The 12722-nt window shown below is 40.0% G+C and overlaps 1 protein-coding gene across 1 annotated transcript; it reads left to right on the forward strand.

The window, feature by feature from the left end:
- Positions 1-654: 654 nt before the first annotated feature.
- Positions 655-3727, forward strand: LOC124027221 (early growth response protein 2b-like). Its single transcript, XM_046339686.1, has 2 exons — positions 655-1328; positions 1799-3727. The coding sequence occupies exons 1-2, from the start codon at positions 1157-1159 to the stop codon at positions 2911-2913; spliced, it is 1287 nt and encodes a 428-aa protein (XP_046195642.1). The 5' UTR covers positions 655-1156; the 3' UTR covers positions 2914-3727.
- The last annotated feature ends 8995 nt before the right edge of the window (positions 3728-12722 follow it).

Genomic DNA, 12722 nt, shown 5'->3' on the forward strand with positions numbered 1-12722 from the left:
CCGGACAGACGAGTCGACCTCTCAGTTCCTCTCAACACCACTGGAGGGCAACAGTATTGAGAATCAACAACAAAATAATAATAATAATAACAACAAATACAAGAATCATATTATTAGTAGCCTATGTTAACAATATAAAACATATATTTGACTATAATAGATTATAGGCCTAATGTATAGCGAGTCTGGGCCTACTACTGTATCCATATGTTCCGTTATCATTAGACCATGTGCCTTTACCCGTTTCATTTCAGGATGTGAAAGTCATTAAACTTCAAGACAAACGATTTCCCTTGTAGTGATATAAATAGCTCGTAACTAAATGGGCCTGTAGCCCAGTCTTTCCTACAGCAAAGCCTATTCAAACGACCCTGACAAAGTTTCCGAGTCTAATGCAGCAAAGGTGAACATTCCGTGATTGTGGCTCTCATTTGATTGTGGTTTGCGATGGTAGTTCTGTCGCTGCTCTTGCTCGGCAAAACTCGATAGTTTCCGACGCTCATATTCCGGAATAGAACCCTTATATGTAGGCAGGGGTGTTCTTAGATTTACCGGATAAAACCATGTATGGCTTCTAGAGAAGAACCGGAATTCCTATTTGAAGGCGATGTGTAGAGGAAACATTTCAAATCGTATACATCAGATACGCTTGTAACATTGATGTCCGTCTAAACTGATAACATGCCATCTTGCATTCGTTCATTTCTTTACACTTGTATTGTGTTATCATTTTCGTGCTAATGGAAACTGCATGGAGAAAAACAAACATATTTTATCGCTTTATATTGGCGAACTTTCACTTGTGGGTTCTCCATTGACAGCCCGGGGCCAATAGGATCCCCCAGCGCCTCCTCTCTCGAACCAAACGGTCCTTGTATGGGCAGTGACGTAGTGGCGCATTCACTGCCCCACTGATAAATACATACTACTGCTGCTCGTGCTGCTAGGATCCGTCATTCACTAAACAGCCTGATGATCTGGAGAGAGTAGAGTCGACTATAGAGGTGGTATCAACACACGCTCCAGATTGTGTTAACTTCTCCGGACAGGTTATCAGATGTTTCAGTGTAGGATAGAACTGTAAGGCCACACATACTCAACCAGCCGGTTTAAAATACCGTTTTAACCCTGGAAACAGCGAGAAGCCGTTAGTTAAATGATGACGGCTAAAACTTTAGAGAAAGTCCCGGTTTCTCTGGGTGGGTATGTCCACCCTGTCTCTGATTCCATCTACTCTGTGGATCATGACAGTCTGCCGCCCGGGGTGGCTATCTTTCCTAACGCTGATTTAGGAGGCCACTACCACGACCATCTTAGCGGAGCTCCAGGTAAGCGTTGTTTTGATATCATGGGGACCTTTAGAGAATGCAACATGTGCTGTGTTGGTTATTGGAGAGGAAACACACCGGCTGCTACTACGTATAGGTTATAATATTATGCATAATGTTTGATATTGCATTTTTTTTCATCTTAGCCAAGAGATTTTGGAAATATTTTTGAATTAATGGTTGTGGGACAAATGTATGTCTGGATATTTGTATCAATGGTAATAAAAACATGTTATGTTTTAGAGACACATGGCTAGAGTTACGCACTTTTCCCCAAAAAAAGTTTGCATGAAAGTAAAACGGCACCCCTTTGAAAAGTTGAATGAATGACCGGTGGGTAAAGGATGCGAGCGCGCAGCACGCACCAAACACTGTGCGCACGAGAACGGACCTGCAGCATGTTTTTTTTAAAGCTCTCTGATTTGTTTGTTTCGTGATTATCTGCTAAGATGTCTCTTCTTATCTTCCAGATGGCTTGATGAGTGGCGATATGAGCTTAGAGAAACGCTCTCTCGACCTGTCTTACTCTAGCTTCTCCCAGCCCCCTAGCCATCGGAACCAGACCTTCACCTACATGGGAAAGTTCTCCATCGACTCTCAGTATCCCGGTAACTGGAACCCCGAGGGCGTCATCAACATTGTGAGTGCGGGGATCCTGGGCATGACCCAGCCATCTTCCGCCTCCTCCTCCCCGGCGTCCTCCGGCTCTCCCGGCCATTTCTCCTCCACGCTCAGCTGCACCATGGCCCAGAACCAGGCCGACATGGAGCACCACCTCTACTCTTCCCCGCCTCCCTACGGCTGTGGGGAGGTCTACCAGGACCCGTCGGCCTTCCTCTCCACCGGGCCCGGTATCTCTTACCCGCCGCCGTCCTACTCCTCCCCTAAGCCCAACACAGACTCGGGTCTCTTCCCCATCATCCCAGACTATGCTGGGTTCTTCCAGCCGACCTGTCAGAGGGACATGCAGGCCATGCCTGACCGCAAGCCCTTCCCCTGCCCACTGGACTCCTTTAGAGTACCCCCACCTCTGACTCCCCTGAACACTATTAGGAACTTTACATTAGGTGGGCCGGTCTCGGATGGACCCAGACTCCCCACCGCGTACAGCCCCCAGAACCTCCCCCTGAGACCCATCCTGCGGCCCAGAAAATATCCCAACAGGCCGAGCAAGACCCCGGTCCATGAGCGGCCGTACCCCTGCCCAGCGGAAGGCTGCGACCGGCGGTTCTCTCGGTCTGACGAGCTGACCAGACACATCCGGATACACACGGGACACAAACCGTTCCAGTGCCGGATCTGCATGAGGAACTTTAGCCGCAGCGACCACCTCACCACGCACATCCGCACGCACACCGGAGAGAAGCCCTTCGCCTGTGATTTCTGCGGCCGTAAGTTCGCGAGGAGCGACGAGCGCAAAAGACACACCAAGATTCATCTCAGACAGAAAGAGAGAAAATCATCTACTGCGCCATCAAACAACACGAACTCTGATCGCTCCGGTACCGGTTCTATAAGCACATCTGGCGGAGTCTGCTCCTCCAGCACGGGACAGCTGGCGGGATGCCCCTCGCGGGCGGTATAGAACACACTATAGCCAATAGGTTTATGGAATAAATATTTAGAAACCTTGACGAACTAAAGACAATAGAGATTGAGGTTTAATTTTTTGGAAGCTGCAAGTTAAAAACATAATATGGAACGAACTTTACATGCAACCGCATAATTCTCTTTCATGCGTAATTGCGCATCATTCCGGTGCGCGCCAAACGTTCCCACGATGTATCCTCTTAGTTTGGTGGCTGAGAGAAACGCACTTTGTTTGCATAGCCTACTGAAGTCAGTCAAGTTAATAGACAATACTTTTAACACGTGGCTGCCTATATTCTCTTCAGGGAAGAAACACGTTGAGGATTAATATCAAGCACATTTACACTGACGCGCCAATAGGCTACAATTACACAACGCTGCATGGAAAGAACGTTATATTTGCAATCATTTAGAAAGAAAGGTGTTTTAAATTATTTACTAGACAAAATGTGTCCATTTTAACATGTTCATTGATTGTATTTCCCCCTGTTGTGCCTCGTTTCACACGTTATTTTTGTACATTGTCAATACAAGGACGATTTAATGAATTGTACATTTTGTCATTTAATATCAAAGTTTGATTATATGTATATTTTTGTACACATTGTGCCGTGTAACTATGGAAAGTGTTGTGGTTTATGTCTAACAATAAGGAATGTAAATAATTGAACTCAACCCGACTTGACATTTGTTTTTCGTGAATGTTTCCGACTCATATTAAATGTTAATATTGATTTTAAAAAATCTCAATGGCCTCCAGAAAGGCCTGGTTATTTCTTGTGAACTAAAAACAAATAAAGTAAACTCTGAACAACATGAATATAATGTAATATTATTGGAAAGTACACTAGAAGGGGTGGGCATGGTAATTCCCGTGTAACGTCAGTCTGATGTGAGTCATGCCTTCACAAGGCTGCTCCCACTCACCGTCTATCCGTCCTGTTCTGATGTTGTGCTTAACAACAACTAGAACAGGAAAGATCTTTACCGTTGTTCATGTAGAGATCTATACACACAGGACATCCAATAATAATAATACGTTAAATAAAGGTTCAAAAAACAAAAACAAATCTAAAGTATATACTTTGATCATCCAAAACTAATGCCGGTAGTCTGATCAACATTAATATCTAATGCCGGTAGTCTGATCAACATTAATATCTAATGCCGGTAGTCTGTTCAACATTAATATCTAATGCCGGTAGTCTGATCAACATTAATATCTAATGCCGGTAGTCTGATCAACATTAATATCTAATGCCGGTAGTCTGATCAACATTAATATCTAATGCCGGTAGTCTGTTCAACATTAATATCTAATGCCGGTAGTCTGATCAACATTAATATCTAATGCCGGTAGTCTGATCAACATTAATATCTAATGCCGGTAGTCTGATCAACATTAATATCTAATGCCGGTAGTCTGTTCAACATTAATATCTAATGCCGGTAGTCTGTTCAACATTAATATCTAATGCCGGTAGTCTGTTCAACATTAATATCTAATGCCGGTAGTCTGATCAACATTAATATCTAATGCCGGTAGTCTGTTCAACATTAATATCTAATGCCGGTAGTCTGTTCAACATTAATATCTAATGCCGGTAGTCTGTTCAACATTAATATCTAATGCCGGTAGTCTGTTCAACATTAATATCTAATGCCGGTAGTCTGATCAACATTAATATCTAATGCCGGTAGTCTGTTCAACATTAATATCTAATGCCGGTAGTCTGTTCAACATTAATATCTAATGCCGGTAGTCTGTTCAACATTAATATCTAATGCCGGTAGTCTGTTCAACATTAATATCTAATGCCGGTAGTCTGATCAACAATAAAAAAGAACAAAGAGTTGAGTGAAACCACGGAATATAGCAACATCTCATGTACAGTATCTTTGTAAACTGTTTTGATCGTAGACAACCGTTGAATGACAGACACACACAACAGGTTGATACAGTAAAGGCCACTTTATAGATCAACAGAACGCAACAGTCAACAGAAAAGGTTGTGGACATTCTACCTGCCACCTAAAGATTTGTCATGAAACATACATGAAACATATCCATGAGACAGTAGATCGTGTTTCCGAACACCAATCAAACGATAGGCCGAAACAACTTTAAACTGAGTTATATGTCACCAACAAACTGTCTGTCAAAGTCATTTGTGTCATGGTCAAAACATATTGATGCAGTAGTAGCTAGGAAGGGAAGAAGTCTGTCTATAATAAGGCGCTACTCTGCCTTCTTAAACAACACTATCAACAAGGCCCTAGTTTTGTTGCACTGGGACGACTGTTCAGTCATGTGGTCAGGTGCCACAAAGAGGGACTTAGGAAAATTACAATTGTCTCAGAACAGAGCAGCACAGCTGGGCCTCTAATGTACACGGATAGCTAACATTAATAATATGCATGTCAATCTCTCCTGGCTCAAAGTGGAGGAGAGATTGACTTCATCATAACTTGTATTTGTGAGGGGTATTGAATGCACCAAGCTGTCTGTTTAAACTACTGGCACACAGCTCAGACACCCAACATACCCCACAAGACATGACACCAGAGGTCTCTTCACAGTCCCCAAGTCCAGAACAGACTATGGGAGGCGCACAGTACTACATAGAGACATGACTACATGGAACTCTATTCCACAGTACTACATGGAACTCTATTCCACAGAGACATGACTACATGGAACTCTATTCCACAGAGACTACATGGAACTCTATTCCACAGTACTACATAGAGCCATGACTACATGGAACTCTATTCCACAGCACTACATAGAGACATGACTACATGGAACTCTATTCCACAGTACTACATAGAGCCATCACTACATGGAACTCTATTCCACAGTACTACATAGAGACATGACTTCATGGAACTCTATTCCACAGTACTACATAGAGACATGACTACATGGAACTCTATTCCACAGTACTATATAGAGCCATGACTACATGGAACTCTATTCCACAGTACTACATAGAGACATGACTACATGAACTATTCCACAGTACTACATAGAGCCATGACTACATGGAACTCTATTCCACAGTACTACATAGAGACATGACTACATGGAACTCTATTCCACAGTACTACATAGAGCCATGACTGGAACATTCCACAGGAACATCTATTCCACAGTACTACATAGAGCCATGACTACATGGAACTCTATTCCACAGACTACATACTATTCCACAGTACCACATAGAGCCATGACTACATGGAACTCTATTCCACAGTACCACATAGAGACATGACTACATGGAACTCTATCCATAGTACTACATAGAGCCATGACTACATGGAACTCTATTCCACAGTACTACATAGAGCCATGACTACATGGAACTCTATTCCACAGTACTACATAGAGCCATGACTACATGGAACTCTATTCCACAGTACTACATAGAGCCATGACTACATGGAACTCTATTCCACAGTACTACATAGAGCCATGACTACATGGAACTCTATTCCACAGTACTACATAGAGCCATGACTACATGGAACTCTATTCCACAGTACCACATAGAGCCATGACTACATGGAACTCTATCCACAGTACTACATAGAGCCATGACTACATGGAACTCTATTCCACAGTACTACATAGAGCCATGACTACATGGAACTCTATTCCACATCAGGTAACTGATGCAGCAGTAAAATCAGACTTAAAACATGGGTAAAAATACACCTTATGGAACAACAGGGACAGAGAAGACACACACACACACACACAGGTACAGACACATATACAGTGGGGCAAAAAAGTATTTAGTCAGCCACCAATTGTGCAAGTTCTGCCACTTAAAAAGATGAGAGAGGCCTGTAATTTTCATCATAGGTACACTTCAACTATGACAAACAAATAGAGAAAAAAATTTAAGAAAATCACATTGTAGGATTTTTAATGAATTTATTTGCAAATTACAACATCTACCCCTGCAGCAGGGCAGATCTAACAGACTGGAGTTAGATGATACTGACGTTACTGATGATACTGACGTTACTGATTATAATGACGTTACTGATGATACTGACGTTACTGACGATACTGATTATACTGACGATACTGACGATACTGATTATACTGACGATACTGATTATACTGATTATACTGACGATACTGACGATACTGATTATACTGACGTTACTGACATTACTGACGATACTGACGATACTGATTATACTGACGATACTGATTATACTGATTATACTGATTATACTGACGATACTGATTATACTGACGTTACTGACATTACTGACGATACTGACGATACTGACGATACTGATTATACTGACGATACTGACATTACTGACGATACTGACGATACTGATTATACTGACGATACTGATTATACTGATTATACTGACGATACTGACGATACTGATTATACTGACGATACTGATTATACTGATTATACTGATTATACTGACGATACTGATTATACTGACGATACTGACGATACTGATTATACTGACGATACTGATTATACTGACGATACTGATTATACTGACGATACTGATTATACTGACGATACTGATTATACTGACGATACTGACGATACTGACGATACTGATTATACTGACGATACTGATTATACTGATTATACTGACGATACTGATTATAATGACGTTACTGATTATACTGACGTTACTGATGATACTGACGATACTGATTATACTGACATTACTGATGATACTGACGATACTGATTATACTGACGATACTGACTATACTGACGATACTGACATTACTGACGATACTGACGATACTGACGATACTGACGATACTGATTATACTGACGATACTGATTATACTGACGATACTGACGATACTGACGATACTGATTATACTGACGATACTGATTATACTGACGATACTGATTATACTGACGATACTGATTATACTGACGATACTGATTATACTGACGATACTGACGATACTGACGATACTGATTATACTGACGATACTGACGATACTGACGATACTGATTATACTGACGTTACTGATGATACTGACGATACTGATTATACTGACGTTACTGATTATAATGACGTTACTGATTATAATGACGTTACTGATTATACTGACGTTACTGATTATAATGACGTTACTGATTATACTGACGTTACTGATGATACTGACGATACTGATTATACTGACGTTACTGATTATACTGACGTTACTGACGATACTGATTATACTGACGATACTGACGTTACTGATGATACTGATGATACTGATTATACTGACGATACTGATTATACTGACGATACTGATTATACTGACGATACTGATTATACTGACGATACTGATTATACTGACGATACTGATTATACTGACGATACTGACGATACTGATTATACTGACGATACTGACGATACTGATGATACTGATTATACTGATTATACTGATTATACTGATTATACTGATGATACTGATTATACTGATGATACTGATTATACTGATTATACTGATGATACTGATTATACTGACGATACTGACGATACTGATTATACTGACGATACTGATTATACTGATGATACTGATTATACTGACGATACTGATTATACTGACGATACTGATTATACTGACGATACTGACAATACTGATTATACTGACGATACTGATTATACTGACGATACTGACGATACTGATTATACTGACGATACTGACGATACTGATTATACTGACGATACTGATTATACTGATGATACTGATTATACTGACGATACTGATTATACTGACATTACTGACGATACTGACGATACTGATTATACTGACGATACTGACGATACTGACGATACTGATTATACTGACGATACTGATGATACTGACGATACTGACGATACTGATTATACTGACGATACTGATTATACTGATGATACTGACGATACTGATTATACTGACGATACTGACGTTACTGACGATACTGACGATACTGACGATACTGATTATACTGACGATACTGACGATACTGATTATACTGACGATACTGACGATACTGATTATACTGACGATACTGATTATACTGACGATACTGACGATACTGACTATACTGACGATACTGACGATACTGACTATACTGACGATACTGATTATACTGACGATACTGACGATACTGACCATACTGACGATACTGATTATACTGACGATACTGATTATACTGATGATACTGACGATACTGATTATACTGACGATACTGACGTTACTGACGATACTGACGATACTGACGATACTGATTATACTGACGATACTGACGATACTGATTATACTGACGATACTGACGATACTGATTATACTGACGATACTGATTATACTGACGATACTGACGATACTGATTATACTGATTATACTGACGATACTGATTATACTGACTATACTGATTATACTGACGATACTGATTATACTGACGATACTGACGATACTGATTATACTGACGATACTGATTATACTGACGATACTGATTATACTGACGATACTGACGATACTGACGTTACCGACGTTACCGACGTTACCGACGATACCGACGTTACCGATTATACTGACGATACTGACGATACTGACGTTACTGACGATACTGATTATACTGACGATACTGATTATACTGACGATACTGACGATACTGATTATACTGACGATACTGACGATACTGATTATACTGACGATACTGATTATACTGATTATACTGACGATACTGATTATACTGACGATACTGACGATACTGACGATACTGATTATACTGACGATACTGACGATACTGACGATACTGACGTTACTGACGATACTGACGATACTGATTATACTGACGATACTGACGATACTGATTATACTGACGATACTGACGATACTGATTATACTGACGATACTGATTATACTGACGTTACCGACGTTACCGACGATACTGATGTTACTGACGTTACTAACGATACTGATGTTTTTGATGATACTGACGTTAATGATGATACGATGACAATGAGGATACTGATGATACGATGACAATGAGGATACTGATGACAATGAGGATACTGATGATACGATGACAATGAGGATATTGATGATACGATGACAATGAGGATACTGATGACTATGAGGATACTGATGATACGATGACAATGAGGATACTGATGATACGATGACAATGAGGATACTGATGATACGATGACAATGAGGATACTGAGGATACGGTGACAATGAGGATACTGATGACAATGAGGATACTTATGATACGATGACAATGAGGAAACTGATGACAATGAGGATACTGATGATACGATGACAATGAGGATACTGATGATATGATGAGGAAACTGATGACAATGAGGAAACTGATGATACGATGACAATGAGGATACTGATGATACGATGACAATGAGGATACTGATGATATGATGACAATGAGGATACTGATGATACGATGACAATGAGGAAACTGATGACAATGAGGATACTGATGATACGATGACAATGAGGATACTGATGATACGATGAGGAAACTGATGACAATGAGGAAACTGATGATACGATGACAATGAGGATACTGATGATACGATGACAATGAGGAAACTGATGATACGATGACAATGAGGATACTGATGATACAATGACAATGAGGATACTGATGATACGATGACAATGAGGATAATGATGATACGATGACAATGAGGAAACTGATGACAATGAGGATACTGATGACAATGAGGATACTGATGACAATGAGGAAACTGATGATACGATGACAATGAGGATACTGATGACAATGAGGAAACTGATGATACGATGACAATGAGGCAACTGATGATACGATGACAATGAGGCAACTGATGATACGATGACAATGAGGATACTGATGATACGATGATACTGATGACAATGAGGATACTGATGACAATGACAATGAGGATACTGATGGTACGATGACAATGAGGAAACTGATGACAATGAGGATACTGATGACAATGACAATGAGGATACTGAGGGTACGATGACAATGAGGAAACTGATGACAATGAGGATACTGATGACAATGAGGATAATGATGATACGATGACAATGAGGATACTGATGACAATGAGGATACTGATGATACGATGACAATGAGGATACTGATGACAATGAGGAAACTGATGACAATGAGGATACTGATGATACAATGAGGAAACTGATGATACGATGACAATGAGGATACTGATGATACAATGACAATGAGGATAATGATGATACGATGACAATGAGGATAATGATGATACGATGACAATGAGGATACTGATGATACGATGATAATGAGGATAATGATGATACGATGACAATGATGATACTGATGACAATGAGGATACTGATGCTATGATGATAATGAGGATACTGATGATACGATGACAATGAGGAAAGTGATGACAATGAGGATACTGATGATACGATGACAATGAGGATACTGATGACAATGAGGAAACTGATGATACGATGACAATGAGGATACTGATGATACGATGACAATGAGGAAACTGATGACAATGAGGATACTGATGACAATGAGGATACTGATGATACGATGACAATGAGGATACTGATGATACGATGACAATGAGGATACTGATGACAATGAGGATACTGATGATACAATGACAATGAGGATAATGATGATACGATGACAATGAGGATAATGATGATACGATGACAATGAGGATACTGATGATACGATGATAATGAGGATAATGATGATACGATGACAATGATGATACTGATGACAATGAGGATACTGATGCTATGATGATAATGAGGATACTGATGATACGATGACAATGAGGAAAGTGATGACAATGAGGATACTGATGATACGATGACAATGAGGATACTGATGACAATGAGGATACTGATGATACGATGACAATGAGGATACTGATGATACGATGACAATGAGGATACTGATGACAATGAGGATACTGATGATAAGATGACAATGAGGATACTGATGACAATGAGGAAACTGATGATACGATGACAATGAGGATACTGATGACAATGAGGATACTGATGATACAATGACAATGAGGATACTGATGACAATGAGGAAACTGATGATACGATGACAATGAGGATACTGATGATACGATGACAATGAGGAAACTGATGACAATGAGGATACTGATGACAATGAGGATACTGATGATACGATGACAATGAGGATACTGATGATACGATGACAATGAGGATACTGATGATACGATGACAATGAGGATAAAGATGATACGATGACAATGAGGAAACTGATGACAATGAGGATACTGATGACAATGAGGATACTGATGACAATGAGGAAACTGATGATACGATGACAATGAGGATACTGATGACAATGAGGAAACTGATGATACGATGACAATGAGGATACTGATGATACGATGCCAATGAGGATACTGATGATACGATGACAATGATGAAACTGATGATATAATGACAATGAGGATACTGATGACAATGAGGATACTGATGACAATGAGGATACTGATGACAATGAGGAAACTGATGATACGATGACAATGAGGATACTGATGATACGATGCCAATGAGGATACTGATGATACGATGACAATGAGGAAACTGATGATACGATGACAATGAGGAAACTGATGATACAATGATAATGAGGATACCGATGATACAATGATAATGAGGATACTGATGACAATGAGGATACTGAAGACAATGAGGATACTGATGACAATGAGGAAATTGATGATACGATGACAATGAGGATACTGATGACAATGAGGATACTGA

Source organism: Oncorhynchus gorbuscha, unplaced genomic scaffold (genome assembly GCF_021184085.1).
Source record: "Oncorhynchus gorbuscha isolate QuinsamMale2020 ecotype Even-year unplaced genomic scaffold, OgorEven_v1.0 Un_scaffold_3010, whole genome shotgun sequence".
NCBI lineage: Eukaryota > Metazoa > Chordata > Actinopteri > Salmoniformes > Salmonidae > Oncorhynchus > Oncorhynchus gorbuscha.

Bases quoted from the DNA above. Each gene is read 5' to 3' on its own strand.
- LOC124027221 (XM_046339686.1), top strand. From the start codon at position 1,157: ATGATGACGGCTAAAACTTTAGAGAAAGTCCCGGTTTCTCTGGGTGGG. The intron at 1,329-1,798 runs GTAAGCGTTGTT...CTTATCTTCCAG, and splicing joins CCATCTTAGCGGAGCTCCAG to ATGGCTTGATGAGTGGCGAT.